The following is a 22,050-nucleotide window of genomic DNA, read 5'->3' as shown; positions in this document are numbered from 1 at the left end:
CTCCTGGCGGTGCCCCTTCGCAAGGGGCGCCCTAGGCGGCTGCCTAGTCCGCCTTACAGGTAGCGCCAGCCCTGGCTCCTGGTGGTTGCTGGGAGGAAGTGACCGGGGCAGTCACTTCCTCCTAATTCTGAAAACATCCCAGGCGGCCTGGTCACACTGTTAAAATGCCACAGCGCTAACTGGACCTCCTGGAAATACATTGCCATCGGGTGGCCCTAAAAGCATGGGCCACTTGATGGGCCCCTGAACGTGCAGCCACGACGGTTATAACACGCAGGCCAGGGCCGCCTTACATAGCCGGCAGGCACCCCTGGAGTGACGGGCCCGGTTGCAGATGCGATCCCTGCGACCACGGTAGTTCCGCCACTGCCTCTATCTTTCCAAAATATCATGAAACCTGTACATGGGGGGCATCGTTTTACTTGTAGGACATAGAAGTATCCAAATATGTGTATTTTATTGCAGTAGCGGCTAACAATATAATGACAGTCACAGCTGAAATACCATGCCAAAAAGGTCTTAATTTCTCACACTTGTTTTTAGATTGTATTCATAGTAAATTGTGTTTAATTTATGTAAATATTTGATGTGAAATGAAAGTCCTGTTTCTCCTGAACAAAACGATAAATAATTACTGTGTGAGTGCGCTTAGGGTTGAACAGACATATAGCTCAAATTCTAGGTTATTGTTTTGGTTAAGAACTTGGATAATTGCCTTATGGGGTTTAGATGAATAGGTTTACATTTGTTTGTTTGTTTGTTTTTGGAGGGGTGGGGGGTACCATAAGACAAGCTTACTTACATTTTCATCTGCTTTTTGCATGGAGTCTGTACACCAACAAATAACTTCAAAATAATCCATGACTCCGTCTTCCACCCACAGCAAGGTGACCGATGTCTGTGTCTTATTGACCACAAACAATGACTTTGGTGGCACAGGATCTGAAGGAGGGAAATATTTTAGAAATAGGAGTAAATAAACAGGAGGAATCGATGAAGATATGCTGGGGCAGTGTTATAAATAACAGAATGAAATAATAAAAGAATAAAAATAATGAACAAACATATCTGTCTGGGAAATTGCATTGTGTTCACTTCTTACCAAGTTTAACCAGATATGGCCTGGAGCTGTTGCTGCTACGCTCAGTGTATGCAGTTATGGTAATGTTATAGATATCTCCTGGTGGTAAATCAATCACTGCAGTCATTGTGCTGCGGCTCACCTACAATCAATAAATGCAATCATTACATATCAGTATTCACAGTAACTGCTCACTAAATATCATGTGGGTTGTTGGGTTCATCAATTGCCATATACACAGTGTCCACTCACTAACCATCAGGAGACAGAGACTGTTGGGTTCATCAATTGCCATATACACAGTGTCCACTCACTAACCATCAGGAGACCGAGACTGTTGGGTTCATCAATTGCCATATACACAGTGTCCACTCACTAACCATCAGGAGACAGAGACTGTTGGGTTCATCAATTGCCATATACACAGTGTCCACTCACTGACCATCAGGAGACAGACTGCTGGGCTCATCAATTGCCATATAGAGAGTGTCCACAGTCCACTTACTGACCATCAGGAGACAGACTGTTGGGTTTATCAATTGCTATATACACAGTGTCCACTCACTGACCATGTGGAGACAGACTGGTGGGTTCATCAATTGCCATGAACACATTGTCCACTCACTGACTGCCAGGAGACAGAGACAGCTGGTTTCATCAGTTGCCATATACACATTGTCCACTCACTGACTGTCAGGAGATGGTGGCTGTGAGGATATTTATGGGTTGATAAATATTAAAGTAATATTTTAATAAAAATTGTCAAAAATGAATGTAATAATTTTTATTATATGAAAAATGTATATATTGGCACTGTTCCCTTGATCGATTTAAAGTGAAGAGTTACCACTATTTTAGCTCTTACAGACCCTGGAGTACGTTTATAAGAGAATTTGATTTCACACATTAATCACAAGTTAATTATAAAAATATAATTTATTGTGACAAATAATTAATAATAATAATGATAATAGGGGCGGAGCTACCAGTTCTGCCAGAAGGACGCATGGCAGGCTAGCTCCGCGGCAGTCCGGACCAAACACAACGGAATAAAGCGACTAACCGCACTAAAACAGACAGTGTGAGCAACCAGGGAAGTGCAACAACACAGGGCACGCAATGGCACTGCCAAAACCCAGAGGATGCAGGATTTCTTCAAGGCGGGGAGAAAACAAAAACTACGACCTGCACAAGATGGAGGCGGCACAGCCTTACTGTCACGGCTCTCAGATGCAGGGTCAGATGCAGCGCACATGGGATGCTCCGACGAACGGGCGGTGTCGGAAGGTAGGCTTGCTGACATGCTGCTTCAACTAAGATCATCCCCACGGGGCGACTATAAAGAAATAGCGGGAGGCCTCCGCAAGGAGGTTAGCGATATAGGGGCATGAGCGGAGGCTCTGGAAAGTAAAACAGATGACCTCTGCACAGCTCACAATGAGCTCACAGCAAGAATGAAGGAAGATTATAGATCCGTGAAGAACAAAATGGCGGACCTGGAAGACCGCTCACAGAGGAACAATCTCCGGGTGAGAGGGGTGCCACAGTCAGTCTCACAAGATGAGATACCAAAATTTGTGAAGGTATACTTCAAATAACTTAACCCCTCAGCCAAAAGTCACAAGAATGGAGGAAGATTATAGAGCTGTGAAGAACAAAATGGCGGACCTGGAAGAACGCTCGCAGAGGAACAATCTCCGGGTGAGAGGGGTGCCAGAGTCAGTCTCACAAGATGAGATACGAAAATTCCTGAAGGCATACTTCAAACAACTTAACCCCTCAGCCATTGACCAAGACTTAACGCTGGACAGAACACACAGGGTACCAAAACCACCTAACCTAGCTGCTGATGTACCCAGAGACATAGTAGTGAGACTACATTACTACCAGAGTAAAGAGGCACTGCTCCAGGCACACAGGCGACAGCCAGACCTCCCACCCAATCTGAAGGACATTATGCTCTTTGTGGATCTGTCGGCCACCACTATGGGGAGAAGAAGGGAGTTTACTGACACCACTAAAGTCCTCCAAAACCACAATATTCTATACAGATGGGGATTTCCCCCAAAACTACTCGTCTGAAGAAATGGAGCTCTCACGTGGTGCACAGCCCAGAGCATCAAAACGATGAAGCAATGGGGCCTCATGAAAGGAGATGTTACAACCCCTTCGACCAGCGCTCCCCGGAGAATGCAAACAGAGTGGAGTAAAGTGCAAAGAAAACCATAAAGGGACATTGCGGCAGAACTTTTGGTGCTACTTACTCCGGGACTTTACAATACCCGCAAACCGACCGCAAAGCAGAGTCATTCATATGAGGAGAGAGATACTGATTAATGCAGCACTGTTGGCTTCCGATAAGTATTTAAGTTTCTTTATATTGTTTGGTGCTTACATTAAGGGAGATAGATAGAGAATATATACCCATATGTTGGGGATTCAGTGGGCTTAATTTATGACGGCCACAATGTTGAGCTCCTTAAGGGACGCTGGGGAAAACCGGGGAAGGGCATCTAAGCACTCTTACTGGGATCCAAAGCACATTCCGAAAGGAGTTACATCAGTGTCCTACGACCCATTGGCTATTACAAGAGATAATCCACCAGATGACAACCTAAACGTACTGGAGGGCCAAGCTAGCTGGGAAGATAAAAACAGTGCACTTAAACAGGAGGATACAGTAAGGTCACAAAAATAAATATATCCAATATATCCAAGTAACTGTAAAACTGAAATATTGTATCTAACTTTCTGTGTATGTGACTGGTTTCACAAGTTGGGGTCATTTCTTCGATAACATTGTGATAAGGATCAAAGCTTTCAGTTGCATTTTACAACACCCAGCTAACACAAAAGCTTACATCCCTCCAGCAGTTCTCCTTCCAGTCAGAAGACCAGAGTAATTAACATCTAGGTGTAAGTGTGTGTTTTCCCAAGCAATTCTGTCTAACCTACCCAGAAACCTAACCTAACTGGTCACTTCTTTCACAATGTTACAGTATAGCTGGAGGGAAGAAACCAAAGGGAAATGTTTACTGAAAAATCCAATAAAAATTGATGCAAGGAGAAAACAAAATAATGATAATAATATGTAAGATGCCTGACAATAATCATTGAATATTTAGGTATAACATATGTATACATATGGCAACAGTGATGACAGAATTTCAGATAGTTCATAGCAACATATCCACATAGATGCAAGATTTTCGACAGAAAACTTCCCTTTGAAATTAGCTAGGCATTTCTTAACACAGAACTTTTCACAACATCTCACAACAGCACAGCCATAAAACGTTGCTGTTTGTCTAAATCCCACTGAGTTAACTCACTCACAATTGTCATATAGACAATTCTCACAGGAAAAACACCTACAATATTTCTCATTCCAGATAAGTTTAACCATTCCTTCTCATCCAACAACCAGTGAAGAATTCTAGATTATTTTACATTTGCAGAAGATTAGCTTTCCTGATTAAAGATTACTATCCCTAAATTCAGATAAGTCAATATCTCTGGATAATAGCTTGATATGCTAAACTTGGCAAATTACCAGTAAATATACTGTTTATTTATTCCCTGTGCAGTAAGGAATCTATAACCATATATTTCCTTAGCTAATTATGATTTCATAATTATTGAAATCTGACCAGCTTTTATCCAGGTATATTTCTGCTTTGAGTAAAAATTAATTAATGTAAATTAAATTAACTAAAACTAGCATATTTACTAGCGTTCTTGGCAGAAGTTCTTTTAGGCTTGGAGATATTCCATAAATAGTGTATGCAAGTATGAGTAGAACATTGTGAAAATAGGAAAGTTATCAGAGTTCTGATTATTAAGAATTCCAAAATTTAATTTGGAAAAGACAAGTGTTAGCTTTTTCAGAGCTCCAGAATTAGTTGGAATAGATTCAGGTGTATCCCTGTCTCCTGCTCCAGATCTCAGACCTAAGACCTCTTCGGCTATCCTCAATTTTTAAAGGCGTAGCTTCTCTAAACTTTCTTTACGCCACTAATTTAAAGTGACCAATAGAGTAAGGTGGGCTTATCATTTCTGCAGGTAATCATCTAGACTTTGGTCGATAGATGGCGTTGTAACACAATTGTTTTTTTTTCTAATATTTCCTCTATTTCGGTTTTTCTCTTCAATCCCTCTTATATTTTACCGTCTATGTTTTACATTATCCATATTAGAGCCTTTACACAATTTTTATCCATTTATTGACTTTCGTCAGTCCATGGGTATTGTTTTTAGTAATTCCCAATTCCATTTTACATTGATATATCGTTTGATTTTTTATTTTGTTCCACTCTAATGTCTTATTAATTTTCCAGTTTCTCGCTAAAACCATCTTTGTGGCCATCAGAATATGTGTTATCAGCAGTAGGCATGCTAGGCCAGCCCTGATGTAGAAGAAACCTCTGTAAGGTGAAAGGTATATTTACTTTGCATATTGCGTTTATCTGATCTTTAATATTCTTCTATACATTTTTAAGCGGCTCGCAATGCCACCATATATTAAGGTAATCCCCTTTTCCTGTTTCGCACCTCCAACATTTATTTTGCCTATCTTTGTATATTTTAGCAAGTTTTTTCTGGGACCAAATACCACCTATTTACTAATTTATAGAAATTCTCGACAATATTTAAACAGTGTACTGTTTTGTTAAAGTTGATTATAAACGAAGACTGGATTTCGGCAATAATTTCTATATTGAGATCTTTTTCCCATCTTTTTTTTAGAATTCCAACTGTAGTTCTTCTGTAGCTCTTTAACTACTCAAAGCGTATAGATATCTGACCTTTCTGCTTGTAGTTAATAATAATATTTCTTAAGCTTTTATTGCTCTCTTCTATATTAAATTCCAAATTTTTCCACAGAAAATATTTAATTCTCACGTATGTGGTTAAAGGACGTAATTAAAGGACTTGTATCTGGTTATAGGACTTTTTTTCAGTTTTTAATACACAGTCATTGATAGTCTGGCATGCTGCCATTTACGAATATTTATATCTTCAATATTTCCTGTGATCACATCGATTGGCAGAAAATGAAACAATCTATTTTCTATCTTATAATCTTTTTAAAATCTATACCAAACTTTCAAAATACTATTAATAACCATCGAGTTTTCTGGGTCCGCTTAAATTTTTCCAATTTTTTTATTGCCCACAATATTACTGATAGACTATCTGCTTCCACCATTTCTGACTCCATCTGATACCATGCTTCTTTTTTATCCTTACTTTGGGTAATAATGGCATGTGCCAGTATACAAGCATTATGGTAATCCATTATATTTGGAGCTGCAAGTCCCCCTTCTTTTTTTTTCTTTGATAATATATTTATATTTATTCTGGGTTTCTTACCTTTCCAGATGAATTTAGAGAAAGCTGTCTGTTTCATTTTTAACCATGCTAAAGGGACTTGTACTGGTATCATTCTAAAAATATAATTCCACTTGGGCAGGATACAGGATCGTATCATATTTATTCGTCCCATCCAGGATATCTCCTTATCCACCCATTCTTTTAACATTTTATTTGTAGATTTTATAAGTGGAAGAAAATTAGCCTTTATTATTTTATCAGTATTTTGGGGAATTTTGATACCCAAAAATTTAATATTCTCCTTTGCCCAAGTGAAATTAAATGTTGTTCTAATAAAATTTCTGTCCTCAATATCAATCTTTTCAGCATATAGATTCATTTTATGTTCATCCAGAAACCAACAATCTTTTTGGTATTCCTTATATCTGCAGCTAGCAATTCTATTGTTAAAACATATAATAGGGTGGACAGAGGACAGCCCTGACTAGTACGGTTTGTTATAGTAAACCATTCTGCCCTACTGTCCTCGCTGAGGGCACAGTATATAGCGCCATTATTGCATCATGTACCAGACCATATGCCATCAGAGTATTGCTAAAAAATCCCATCTGACCCTGTCAAAAGCTTTCTCTGCATCCATTCGGCTAATATTAGTTTAATAATAAATATATATGTGAGATAACATTAAGTGACTTAATGAAATTTTCTTCATTGGGATTCTATCCATGAATATTCAATATTATTAACATAGGTACTATTTATTTAAGATTAAACATAATTATAGTTAGTCTTGTAAGAGAGAAATAAGATGTGTCTGTCTTTTTTGTATCCTGTTACAAAATGGAGTAACATCTGCTAAGTGGTGATAACAGTATACAGTGTTAATGTATATCTTAACACAAAATGTCTGCCAGTGGAATATACTGACAAGGCTGCTGGACTCATCAATTGCCATATACACAGTGTCCACTCACTGACCTTTCGGAGACAGAGACTGCTGGATTCATGAATTGCTATATACACATTATCCATTCACAGACCGTCAGAATACAGACTACTGGGTTCATCATTGTCATATACACAGTGTCCACTCACTGACCAAAGGAGACAGAGACTGCTGGGTTCATCAAATGCCATATACACAGTGTCCACTCACTGACCATCAGAATACAGACTACTGGGTTCATCAATTGCCATATACACAGTGTCCACTCACTGACCTTTAGGAGACAGAGACTGCTGGATTCATGAATTGCTATATACACATTATCCATTCACAGACCGTCAGAATACAGACTACTGGGTTCATCATTGTCATATGGACAGTGTCCACTCACTGACCAAAGGAGACAGAGACTGCTGGGTTAATCAAATGCCATATACACAGTGTCCACTCACTGACGATCAGGCGACAGACTGCTGGGTTCATCAATTGCCATATACACAATGTCCACTCACAGACCATCAGAATACAGACTACTGGGTTCATCAATTGCCATATACACAATGTCCACTCACTGACCATCAGGAGACAGAGACTGCTGGGTTCATCAATTGCCATATACACAATGTCCACTCACAGACCATCAGAATACAGACTACTGGGTTCATCAATTGCCATATACACAATGTCCACTCACTGACCATCAGGAGACAGAGACTGCTGGGTTCATCAATTGCCATATACACAGTGTCCACTCACAGACCATCAGAATACAGACTACGGGGTTCATCAATTGTCATATACACAGTGTCCACTCACAGACCATCAGAATACAGACTACTCGGTTCATCAATTGCCATATACACAGTGTCCACTCACTGACCGTCAGGAGACAGAGACTGTTGGGTTAATCAATAGCCATATACACAGTGTCCACTCACAGACCATCAGAATACAGACTACTGGGCTCATCAATTGCCATATACACAATGTTCACTCACTGACCATCAGAATACAGACTACTCGGTTCATCAGTTGCCATATACACAGTGTCCACTCACTGACCGTCAGGATACAGACTGCTGGGTTCATCAATTGCCATATACACAGTGTCCACTCACTGACCATCAGGCGACAGACTGCTGGGTTCATCAATTGCCATATACACAATGTCCACTCACAGACCGTCAGAATACAGACTACTGGGCTCATCAATAGCCATATACACAGTGTCCACTCACAGATCATCAGAATACAGACTGCTGGGTTCATCAATAGCCATATACACAGTGCACACTTTACATATACACATTGGAGCTCTCTAACACACACATGTACCATATATTCTGAGATTAAGAGCAACATAAATTAAAAAGAAGGTAGGGGTCACTCTGAGTAAAGGACATTTGCACATGGAATGTTTTGTCCACCTTTTTAGTGGTTGTTGTATTTTTATTTATTTATATTATCATACTTTGCATCATATATTTAAAAATGTAAAGAATTCAAACTTACACTTTTTTTAATTCTTTTCCTTCCTTCTGCCACCACTTGCCAATGTAACATTCTTGAATGGGAAAGATCGATTGCGTTATCTCCGTATGTCCAGGCAACATAAAGTAGCCTATTAATATAATCCACACTAATGACTTCAGGGGCGACTGGTGCTGTCATAACCAAACAAACCGGAATTATGTGTCGGCAATCATTTCTGAGAAACAGGACATTCTAAAGGACTTGGTGAGCGCATGACTATTAGTTTAACCTTTAAATAAATACCATTTTTTTTTTTTGTATAAATATTTTTATGACTGTTTTGAAGAAATAAAGTTAACATCTATTGCAAATGTACATTGAAAATAATTATAAATATTATATCAAAATACAAATCTATGTTTCCACAATAAATGCAATACAAAATGTATACAAGTGTTTTATTTATACGTAGCAAAGTTTTTTCCACCATTTAGGGCGGTAAAATGTATGACATAAATTTAAGTCCCATGTACAAAACATACATATTGCAAAAGACAAAACTCTGTGGCCCTAGGTCCTTCCCCCTTCTGTCATTTAGTGGGGATAAGTTACCATCTGAGCAATATTTTGTATTGTAGTTCTTAAATATTTAGACAGTGGGTAACTTTCGCCAATTGTACCAGCCTTTTCCCCATTCTGATATATATATTCTTAGGTCTTTAGACCATGCAATCTGAGCTCTTGATTTACTTTCTCTATCCAATGATTGTAAAAGTCTTTGGCATTTTTTTAAGTACATTTTTTAAAGTGATAGAGAATTTTTATTTTTTTTTAATACTTCAAACGAATTTAGATTTGTCGATTTAAAGACATGACCTATAATATAATAATTGCGGATCAAGTTGTAACAATCTTTATTCAGAATTTCAAATTCCGATATAAGTTGTTCAAAAGATTTAAAATAAGATCCAGCATACAAATCTTTCAGGTCTTTGTTCTTATACCAATCCAGCTCTCTCATGTCTGGAATATTCTATTCTATTATTTCTATATGGGTTTGTGTTATTAATTTATTTTTTAGTCCAATCTTATTTTTTAGTATAGACCAAAAAGGACGAAGGTCCCTTGAGATTGGGTAATTTTATATTTGATTCATTCTTGGTTCATCCATACGTCATCCTTCGTGTCCAACAGATATTACTCAATAAAGAACCAGTGTTCAAATTTAGCTGTATGAGAATGTAGAGCATGTACATGCATTAATGCACTAGCTCGACTATAATGCATTAGGTTAGGAAAGCCCATACCGACTCTAGATATATTTCTATGTAATATATTTTTAAAAATATGGATTTGCTCTTTGACCATATAAAATTTCCAATTTGTTTTTGAAATTGTTTAGCAAATTAGATTGGAAGTTAAAGTGGAATTAATCTTAGACATTACAGCCAGTTGGGTAGGATTTAGGATTTAATAACATTCAATTTTCCCATTTTCCATTCTCCTAATTTTGTAGTTAGGTTGTTTAATAGGCTTTGATAATTCAGATCAATTATCTGTGATAGATTATTTGGGATTTTAATTCCTAAGTAGTCTATATGTTTGTCCGTCCACATGAAAGAAAATTAATGTTTAAGCGAAGTCATTCTATTTTCATTAATTTCTATTCCCATAGCTTGCGATTTAGGTATATTAAGTCTGTCTCTTTTAGAAGGGCTTTCAATGAGGATTCTGGATGTGTCAATGTTAACAGAATGTCATCCACGTAAAGGCTAGCCTTGCTTTCAACTTCACGAATCGAGATGCCTGTGATTTCTTTATTGATTCTAATTCTGGATGCCAGAGTAGGTATAGCGTTCTCTCACAGACATTAGTCGAGACTGAATCCTGGGAGTGAACTGACTTTATTAGGGGCCACACAGGGCCTTTTATGCATAGATCCCTACATGGGGTTTCTCAAACAAAAATACAGGGTCTTATCTCCCAAGATCCTCTGTGCCTGAGAGATAATTGCGTTAGAAAAAACTATCATTCAATTATCTCTCAGGTACAGAAAAATCTATAATATTTTATAACCGCCAATGGCAATGGCACTATAGTCAGGGACAAAGCATCTGTAATACCCAGCTGTCCCTAGGTACGCCATCAATTGGGTCTTGGTATGGGGTGTGGGCCAGTTGGCGACCGCTTAAATTTTGGCAGGCTCGGGTCATTGTTTTCCACACCTCACCCGGTTCCCTAGGTATTGTACCTCTGCTATGCCAAGTTTGCATTTGTCTGGCTTCAAGGTCAGGCCAGCGGCTCTGATTTTGTCCAGCACTGTCCCTACATGGATCCCATGAATCACTGAAGATCACTATGTCATCCAGGTACGCATAGGGAAAATCCTGTAAGCCATCGAGGAGTCTATCCACCACGTTCTGGAAGGTGGCTGGGGCTTTCTTCATCCCGAATGGCATGACTCGATATTGGTACAAGCCAAACGGGGTGTGACGAAGGCCGACTTGGGGATAGCCTCCTGGGCCAGGGGAATCTGCCAATATCCTTTGCATAGATCTATTGTGGTCAGATAACATCCCCTGGCTATGCGATCCAAAAGTTCATACACCCGGGGCGTAGGGTAAGCGTCGGTAACAGTCTGATTGTTTATTTGCCTATAGTCCACACAGAAATGGGTAGTTCCATTCCACTTCAATTAGAGGACTACAGGCGAAGCCTTTTTTCCTTCCGCATTCCCTCTCGTACTGCTTCAGGCACATGGTAGGGGGGGTTGTCTGAGTGGGGTTTGACCTGGGATTTCCACTTTGTGCATTGCAAAAGTGGTGTACCCGGGTTCCTGGGAAATGTTTGTCGCTTACTTTTTAGTAACTGACGTGCCTGGTGGGTCTCCTAACTGAACTTGACTGATGAGATCTGTTTGGGTGTCTCCTTCCAAGAGATCGGGTAGGGGTAGGTTGTCTGGCCGTCAGAGGCTGGGGCTCATACTGTTGCTACATCTTCCTGCCTTTCCTGGTATTCCTTCAAAATATTAATGTGAAAGGAGCATTGTATTCTCTCATCAGCGCAGCTGGCTACTACATAAGTGGTATCGCAGAGTTGCTCCACCACTTTGTAAGGGCCCTGCCATGCTGCCTGTAATTCCTGTCGGACTGGCTTTAGCACTAGCACTTTTTGTCCCACATGAAAACTATCCTATCGTACCATACTTTCTGTCACCCCTGAGCTGCCTGGAGGTTTTCCTTCACCATCTTAGCCAACTGTTCCATGTGGTCTAGGAGCTCTAGTACATATGGCACTATGGAGGTTCCCTCATGCTCTGTTTCCCATTCCCAGTGCTCTCTAATGAGATCAAGTGGACCTCGTACCCTTCTCCCATAGAGTAGCTCAAAAGGGGAAAACCCAGTGGATTCCTGCGGCACCTCTCGATAAGCAAACAAGAGATGCAGTAGGAACCTCTCCCAATCTCTGCAAGCGGCGGTAAAGGTTCTAAACATTTGCTTGAGGGTACAGTTTAACTGCTCACATAGACCGTTAGTCTGGGGATGATACGGAGAGCATAGTATGGGTTTTATTCCACATACCTTCCACAGTTGATGAGTAATGTCTGCTGTGAATTGTGCACCCTGGTCTGAGAGTATCTCCTTGAGGAAATCTACCCGAGAAAATATTTGGACCAGGGCATCTGCTACTGTCTCTGCTTGACTATTAGTAAGTGCTACTGCTTCGGGATAGCAAGTAGCGTAGTCCACTCTGGTAAGTATGTATGTTTTCAAGGAGGGACTGGGCCTGGCTAGGGGTCCTATTATGTCGACTGCTATTTGACTGAATGGCTCCTCAATGATTGGCATAGACTGCAGCCGAGCTTTGGGGTGGCCTCCGTTCTTACCTACTCGCTTGCAGGTATCACAGGTTTGGCAGTACTGTCTAACATCCCTAGAGATTCCCGGCCAAAAGAAGTTCTGTGCCACTCTATGAGACGTCCGGCATATGCCCAGATGTCCTGCTAAAGGTACATTGTGTCCGATCCAGAGAAGTTCCAGCCTGTATTTCCTTGAAACTACAAGCTCGCGACTCTGGGATGGGGCTGCTCCACTAGTATGCATCTCGATTATCCTATATAACTGGTCCTGTTCCCAAATAAACCTTTCCTTCTCTAAACCCCCTTGCTCTGTGTCTGCCGGGGCCCTATACTTGTGTAGTGTGGGGTCTTCCCGTGCCTCCCTCTCAAACTCCTCTGGGGTGTACCAAGCTAACAGGGCCAAATCTATTGTCAAAGTCGAGGGGTCATCTCTTACCTGGATCTCTTTGGTACGTGAGCTAGCCTCTGCAGCCCGGATTTGAAGACACATAGTTACAGATTGAGTTCCAGCAGGGTCCTTAGTGATGTAGGCTGAAGTAAGGGGTCCTAAATCATTCCCAAGCAAACCTTTAATAATCCCCATGTTCACAGTCCCGGATCCAGCTCCCCAATCAATGTGAACGTGGGCAGTGGGTAGTCAATATATTGCTCCTCCAGCTACCCTAAGAGCCACCGATTGTCCTGTATGCTCATTGTCCCGCACTAAGTGGCGTTGCACCAAGGTCAGGGTAGCTCCGGTATCTCTCAATCCTCTAGCGGTTTGTCCATTTACAAGAACCAGTTGTCTATGTTGCTGCCTGTTATCCAGTGTGGCAGCCTGAACTAGGTCGGCCTCATGTAACACCCTCCAGGATTCATCAGGTATAGACTCTGCTTCTAGGCAGTGAGCTGTTCCCCTTGGTGGTGCCGGGTTGGTATGCCCCCACGATGGTCTTGGGAGTTCTAGAGGACAATTGCTTCTGACGTGTCCTAGCTGTTGGCATCAGAAGCATCAATGTTCTGTCTTTGGTGGGACTGGTTGATACCTGAGTGGTCCTCGGTAAGGAAATTGGGGTTGGTTGAAGATCACTGGGGTCATAACTTGGGTTTGGGGAGTGGACCTTACCGGTTGTCGGTCAGTTTTCCGGGTGTCTGTATACTCATCCGCCAGGTGAACAGCTTCAGGTAGCGTAAGCGGTATACGGTCGCAGAACCACTCTCTTATTTCTGGGTTTAACAGATTAAAAAAAAAATGTTCCATGAGGAAAAACTGTAGAACATTTTCTCCCGACACTGCTCCCAGTGGGAGGCAGTTCTGTGGAGGTGGCAAGCCCAATCGGCATAGGAATCTTTGTCCTGCTTCCTCAATTCCTTGAACCTCCTGCGGAATGCTTCAGGAGTGACAGCGTACCTGATTAGCAGAGCCTCCTTGACACTGTAATACTGATGGATTTATCCATCTGGTCTAGCTTAAAACACCTCAGCCAGGATTGGTATCCATTCAGGCACACTGTATTTCAAAATCAGCAAGGTACCCATCAATTTCATCCTCCATCTCTTGGAGATTTTTGAAAGCTGAAAAAGGTACCTTTCTCCGTTCTGGTTGTGTGTTGGCTCTTGCCCAAAATAGTTCCAGGAGAAAGGTGGCAGCGGTCTGTCTCTTTCGGGAGTACAAAAGAGAACAAAATACCAAAATGTATGCCTTAGCTGGTATGTAGAGATTGTTCCCCTAATCCATACAAAAATTTCACCGAACAGTGCTCTTCTAAGATGTAAAGAAACAAAAGCAGGTGATGATAGAAGTTCAGCGGTGTTCGGGAAAGTAGAGTGTCCGATTTTGGTTTCATGCACTTGACGACCGAACAGCACTGTCTGCTTTCGTGCGACAAGATGGCCACCAACTTAGTTCCCACATGTTCGTGCATACAAACGGCAGCCACCCAGCCGTACATTTAGAAAACTGAGGTGTGAATCGGTTATGAATGTGTCAATAGGGGTCAACGAGGATATGAAGCATACAAAATATGGGAGGTATAACAAGTGGATTTCGTGGTTTTGTTCGGTTGCCGAAGAAAACAGGGAAAACTTATGTGAATCCTGTATTTGACAAACAAACCAGGGAATAATATGTGAACACAGTATTTCAGTGACAGGGTGTTCTGTCACAATGGTATTTACCTGTTCATTCATATATCATTTTTAACACATTCAAATCACATTTCTATCACATTCATTGGGTATAAGAAGAGATATATGTGAAAGACTTTCTGACCTGAAATACAAGAGAAAGAGGCACAGATGATGCTGCCTTGTGCATGCCTGTGGAGATGGTGCGCATTGCTACACATCATGCGTTCCAGTGACGCGTGAGAGGCGCGCCTGGAGATCTTCCGTTATCACGAGTTGGAGCGCACAATGCGTTCCAGATACAGAATGGCAGACCAGAAGAGTGGCATTAGTGGGCATTTATAAGAACGCCAGGAGACCTAGAGACATCACACTGACTGAGGAAGCCCCTGTTGAAGGATGAAATGTGTATCGGACTTTTTAGGCATTAGCCAGAGACTCTTTTACCCTGTTGGACATCCAATTCGGTTTTACTGTATGTACATTGATTTTTGATTTTTTTATATTCTTAATTGAAATAAATAAAGAACCTTTTTGCAAGAGCCCTCTACCATCATCCATTTCTGTCACTAACACGAGTCCACAAGGAATCAAAGAGAAGAAGGATGGGGACATCCCAGTAATAGTCCCACTGCGCTGTACATGTGAGCCACATGTTTCTGACTGGCTCTATGCTTGTGAGTGTTATCATTGGCACCATTAATAAATGATTATTGTATAGACAACATTACACTGTTTTTTGCAGTTCTTGTGTTTTTTTTTTTTACAGATATGACCCTAATGCTCCACATATTGTATTTATAATTCATGATTTTATTGGATGTGGTTTTTGGGGATTCCACCCAGGTATTTTTATAGCATTAGCACCATGCACCCGTTGCTGTACACTCTATTTATATTTTTTAGAAGAAGAGATGTGTTCATAGCTATCCGGTATGTGATATTCCTTGGAAGTATGGTGTACTACTCAGCTTAGTGTACCTTAGTGTATTCTCCCTCTGTTTAACCTTTTCATTTACGAGTATATACAGTTTTCTAATTCCACATTGCATAATTACTTGTAAAAAATTGCTGATCCTACAGATGATTTAGCAAGTGTGTTTGTACATTTAACTGAGTCAATCCACCAAGAGGAACTTGAAACAACTGACTATTCATGTTCTATCACCTTTAATTTACCCTGTTCATGTTAAAATGAAATTTCTGTATCTTTCAATTGTCTTTGCAATGAATAGAATAATACCTTGTCTTTCCTAATCTCATCTGCCCACTTTCTCCATGGAAACTCATTAGTTTGTGAAACATTTAATTGAATAGGCATGATATCTATCTCTTGTACAGGACTCTTCGATATATTAACTTGAGTTCCTTGTATATGTATTATTAGTGGACCCCCATTGATACAATATAAACCTTTCTGTAATGTTTCTGAATGTGTACATTCTGAAAATATAGCTGTTACAAAGTGATACTTCGACATAAGCTGTACACATACTTTATCTTTCTCTATGGGCATTACAATATCATTAGGATTTAATTTTGTGTTGTTGCTGTGCATATAATAACAAACTGTTACGCTACAAGGGGTGATTTGGGTTGGAACTCAACTGCAGCTTGTAAACTCCCTAATTACAATAGTGAAGAAATGGAGAATCCTTAAGTATCAATACTGTAGCTTTAAGAAAAGAGAGAATCACTGGTAACTTGATTCAACTGAAGTTTTAATAAGTGTTAAACTTAAATGAATTGCATTTAGGCAATAATCCAATAAGAAGAAGTGCAAGTAATCAACAACACAAAGTTCAGTATTAAGTATTTCTTCAGAGATGCATTAAGTAACATTAGTTCATGAGAATAATCTTCAATAGGAACAATAATCAATTAGCTGAGAATAGTTGCAAAGCATGAACAGTTCATAGTGAATAAGCATGATGGGAGTTGTCCTTCGTGAGATTAGTAACTTGTAGCAATGGAAGTATTTGCAATGCAAGAAACAGTTCATAGAATAAATGATATTGTAGGCAAATAGCTGAAAGTTATACTTAAGGTTTATATGGGTAGTCCTCCAATAGTCCAGACATATGTTCCACTTGTAAAGTAGCAAAGTTTCCTTTCTCCAGTAATCCTTTATGTCTTGCAGCAATCCTTGCATTTGCTTAAAGGCTGGAAGGGTTTGTCTGGTGGAAGTAGATCCCAGTAGCTGAGCCTGTGGAGCTCCAGGAGGCAGCTCACACGTTAGCTCAAACAATCAGTCACCAAGCCCCCTCCCTCTGGCTCAGTCTCCCTAAATACTGTCAGAGCTGTGTCAGAGGGGGCGGAGTCAGGCTCCTCACTGCTGAGTGCTTAACCCTGAAGTGTTACTCCATGACAGGACCCCCCACCTAAGGAGCACTCTCCGTGTGCTATTACCTCGGTTTATGAGGGTATCTCCTGTGAAAGGCAGTAATCAACTTCGATGCATGTATTTCAGAGGAATCCTCCCATGTGTCATCTTCTTCTCCATAACCCTTCCATTTATTAAGGTTCTGTAAGTTACCTCTATGAAGTCTGGAGTCAAGATTTTTCTCTATTTCATATTCCAATTCTCCTTCTACTTCAATTGGGTCAGGCTTCCACAATTGTTCCCTATGGAAGGGATCTGGCAGAAAAGACTTTAGGAGTGAAACATGAAAACAGGGTGCAATTTAAGTGATGGAGGAAGTTTCAATTTTACAGCATTTTCATTAACAATGGATTCAATTTGAAAAGGTCCAAGAAAAAGAGGACTTAGTTTCTTAGAAGGACGGTTAGTAGAAATATTTTTTGAAGATAGCCAAACAGTGTCACCAATTTTATATGTAGGAGGAGCTCTCCTATTCTTATCATAATTCCTTTTATATAACGACATAGAACTTTCGAGGTTTTTCTTTAATTGCTTGAACAATGAAGACATTTCCATATTTTGAGAAGAAACCATTGGATTAGAAGTTGTCTTGGGAACTTCAGGGAACAAGGAGGGATGGAATCCATAATTTGAAAAGAATGACGTCATTTTGCTGCTTGTATGTATGGAATTATTGTAGGCAAATTCAGCCATGGGTAACCAATTACTCCAGTCATCTTGTAAATATGTACAGTAACAACGAAGGTATTGTTCCAGACATTGATTGACTCGTTCTGTTTGGCCATTTGTTTGTGGATGGTATGCTGAAGAAAGTTTACGTTGGATTTGAAGTGAAGAACACATTTCCTTCCAAAAACGTGAAGTAAATTGAGAACCTCTGTCCGAGATTATTTCTTCAGGAAATCCATGTAATTTTATTATATTGTCAATGAAAACTTTGGAAAGTTCAGAGGATGAAGGTAACTTTGTCAAAGGAATGATATGTGACATTTTTGTGAAACGGTCTACGACAACAAGGATGGTGGTGTATTTCTGAGAAGGTGGGAGTTCCAGCATAAAGTCCATGGAAATAGACTGCCAAGGTCTTTCAGGTACTGGCAATCCAGTCAATAATCCATAAGGAAGATGACGTTCCACTTTTGACCTTTGACATACTGGACAAGACTTAACATAGCATTCAATGGCTTTGTCTTGACGAGGCCACCAATATTGTCTAGTAGAGAGTTTAAGTGTCTTTTTTATTCCAGGATGTCCAGCAAGGTGAGAATCATGAATTAATTTTAAGAGGTTCTTTCGGAGTTTTGGAGGAATGTAAATTCTATTTTTGAAATAAAAGATTCCATCTTTTTTGAACAATTTAGGAGTAGAAGGTAGCTCAAGTTCTTTGTGAGATAATTGTTTCAGTTCATCCAATATAGTAGTTGTAAGTCCAATAATTTTATCGTTTGATAATATTGGAAAGGTTTTCTTTTCTAAAGCAGGATCAAATGGAATTCTGGAAAGAGCATCAGTTTTTTTGTTACGAGATCCAGGTCCTAACTTCCCTCGACTCAAATGAAGTGTAGGAATCCGTGGGATACAATTATCCCCACAATACTCTGAGTCAAAGGCGAGAGAGAAGGGATTCCAACGAATGAAGGGGTTATGAGTCTGTAACCAGTTGATTCCTAAGATGATTGGAAAAAGAGGAGATTTTATTATATCAAAAACAAGAAATTCTGAATGGTTATTATTGACAATTGTCCTGATAGGAATAGTTTCATTTTTTATAGGACCAGAGGGAATTAAAGATCCATCAATAACTCTGATGGAGACAAAAGATGCTTTTTTCATAAAAGGAATTTTATTGGTTTCAACAAACTAAGAATCTATGAATATCCCTGTAGCTCCAGAATCAATAATAGCTTCAGTCTTGATTCTTTCTTTGTCCCATTGTAAAATTAAAGGTACAGCAAACTGTTGAGAACATGAAGAGGGAAGTGTTTTCAGAATTGCGGTATTAATTGTAAGCCTTCCTTCCTTAGCGCGTTTTAGAAGAGGACATTCTTGTAAAAGATGCTCTTTAGAAGCACAGTACATACAGAGATTTAAATTTCTTCTTCTTGTTTTTTCTTCTATAGATAAAGGTCCCCTGATAAACCCGACTTCTATAGCTTCACTTGGTTGCAAGGGTTTAGTAGATATGCGCAAAGGTGGATAGGGTTTATTCCAAAATGAATTAGAGAGAGCCTTTTTAGCGCGATCTCCATAAAATTTTTCAGGATTGCAGACAGCAGGGTCACTTGAAGAATGTGTAACTTTATTTTGCATTTCTCTAATATAAGAAAGAAGTCTTTCATTAGCAATTTGCAAATCCTGCATGCCTTGTGTGAGTATTTCAACTCTATGGGTTAATGAGGTAATTTGGGAATTCACTTCTGCTGGTTCCATTTTTTGGGCTGGGTGATTCTGTTACGCTACCAGGGGTGATTTGGGTTGGAACTCAACTGCAGCTTGTAAACTCCCTGTAGCGGAACGCCGTAAGCCTGTCCTGCAAACTGCCTGTGTGACTATATTCATTATAATTTTACCTGTGTTGAATTGCTATTCATGTATGTAAAGTGTGAATTATATGTTATTCGGTAGTTTCCCTCCGTACTATATACTTATGGAAACTACCGAACGGAGGGACCACCCCGGAGAGAAGTGTGCCAACAATTAAGGTTCCCATTCTCTCCAAAACCACAAGTTAACATTGTATCGGGGTGGCCGCCATTCGGCATGCGTACACGTGGCGGCGGCCATCTTACGCATGAAAATCTCAGCGGTGTTGTGTCGTCGAGTGTCTGGAACCCAAATCGGACACTCAGACAACCAAACACCGCTGAGACCTCCAGAGCTCCGTAACTACCGAACGGAGAGTCCTAACAAATCCCCATTCGGTAGTTACAAAGTACCGAATGAGGGAATCACTATCTGGGTGGATTAAAGTATGGATGGCTGTTAGAAATGTCTGTTTTATCTGCCGAACGGAGACCGACCGCAGGGCCCATTCACGTGGAACCCTTTTCGGATACCAACTCGTGTGCGGTCGGTCAAACTTCACCTTCTGGTAACTGCCGAACCACCGGTCCGATCTGGGTGAATTTTGGATATTATATTCACCCAGATCAGGGCTACCTAGCGGTACCCTAATATTGAGGATATGTGATGGTTTAGGGGTACATCCAAGTTTGGGGTAAAGTCCTGTACAAGTTAAGGGGATTATGACTCACACCGAGGGGAGGAGATGTGTGGGAGGTAACAAGCCCTGCATTGGTCACTGTCATAATTATTGTAGTTCCCTCCCTTGCATGGGAGCAGGCTTTATAAGAAACCCTGAAATAAACAATTGTCAGTTCTACTCCTGAAACTGTGTGTCGTCCAGTTATTGGGAGTGCTGTGGGGATATTTCTGTACCTTTTTACCTGCTGGAAACTCTGCTGTGGATTTACTAATGACTTGTTCCTGAGCCTTACTTGGATCTAAAGTGGAGAATAGCTGCGAGAAATCAGCTCTCCGCTACATTGGTTGGCAGCGCTGGGATCCAGACTCACAGAGGAACAAGGATTAATGGAGATTGACCTTTCCACGCTAAAGAGAACCACATTGAAAGACCTTCTAGAAGCGAAGGGTGGTTCTGCCAGCAGCAAATCCAAAGCAACGCTTATCACCGAAGTAATGGCAGAGTACAGAGCAGAAGAGGTCCAGGCCACGGAACAAAGACCTGAAACAGAACAGGAAGAGTTCCAAAGGCACTTACAATTCAGACTGGCCTTTTATGGAGAAAACCCACCAACAGAGATCATCTCTAAAACGATGACAGAGGTGCAGGAGTTTGTGATGAGAAACAGGAGACCACAAACACCGGAAAGAAGTGCAGCAGGAGCTGTGGCACAAGAGGGTAAGCCCAAAATTCCCTATCAAGCTTTTAAAACGTATGTGGAAGCAGAGGAGGATATAGATGCCTTCCTCCAAGACTTTGAGAGACTGTGTACGCTGCATAACATACCAAGGGAAGAGTGGGTACCCATATTAGCAGGACGGCTGTCAGGAAGGGCAGCTGAAGCTTACCGCACTGTGCCTGATATTGAAATTAGGAACTATAACCGGGTAAAAGAAATTATCCTGGCCCGGTATGCAATAACAGCAGAGGCATACCGGAGGCGCTTCAGGGAATTGAAAAAGGCGGACAAAGATTCGCATGCAGAGTGGGCTTGCCGACTGGAAAGGGCAGCTCTTGGGTGGATGCAGTCCAGTAAAGCGCGGTCCATGGAGGACTTGTTACAAATGCTGCTGTTGGAGCAGTTTTATGAGGGGATATCCTCAGAACTACAGGAATGGGTGAGGGATCGTAACCCCACCACCCTCACCGAGGCTGCCAAAAAGGCAGATGATTTTATGGACGCTCGCAGACAGACCAAGGCAGTGAGTACCAAACCTGCCATGCGGCCACCAGGGGGGAATTCCTTCTCTCCTAACCCTCAACCCCCACCAAGACAACTCCCTCCACCAGCACCAGCAGCAGCACAGCAGAGATACCGCACACCTGCTTCTGTGCAATGCCACCGATGCCAGAAGTGGGGACATTTCCAACGGGAGTGTCCACAGTCTAGAGACCGCAACACCTGGATCCGACCAGGGCCTCCACCACCACCACCGAGAGCAGCCGCGCATCACTACCAAGATGAGGTACCACTTCCCTACAGCTCTGCCGTTCCAGTCACGACTGTGGAACAGTGGGAAGTGCTGCATGAGGCCAATCCCTTACAAGCACAGGCGGATAATCGACAACACCATAGGCAGACCGTGTATCTGGAAGGGAAGCCTATGCAGGGGCTCAGAGACTC

The 22,050-nt window shown here is 41.0% G+C and overlaps 1 protein-coding gene across 5 annotated transcripts in view; it reads right to left on the bottom strand.

The window, feature by feature from the left end:
- The window catches only part of PTPRO (protein tyrosine phosphatase receptor type O), a 550,218-nt gene that overhangs the window by 364,217 nt on the left and 163,951 nt on the right, over positions 1-22,050 (bottom strand). For all 5 annotated transcript variants that reach the window (XM_063446603.1, XM_063446604.1, XM_063446607.1 and 2 more), the window contains exons 11-13: positions 8,874-9,025; positions 1,103-1,223; positions 803-942 (exon numbers count right to left, since the gene is read on the bottom strand). In XM_063446603.1, coding sequence (XP_063302673.1) covers positions 803-942; positions 1,103-1,223; positions 8,874-9,025 — 413 coding nt within the window. The remainder of the gene's footprint in view (positions 1-802; positions 943-1,102; positions 1,224-8,873; positions 9,026-22,050) is intronic.

The sequence above is a fragment of the Pelobates fuscus genome, chromosome 3 (assembly GCF_036172605.1).
Source record: "Pelobates fuscus isolate aPelFus1 chromosome 3, aPelFus1.pri, whole genome shotgun sequence".
Classification (NCBI taxonomy): domain Eukaryota; kingdom Metazoa; phylum Chordata; class Amphibia; order Anura; family Pelobatidae; genus Pelobates; species Pelobates fuscus.
Note: the sequence above shows the minus strand (reverse complement) of the source record. Positions and strands in the feature narration are given on the sequence as shown.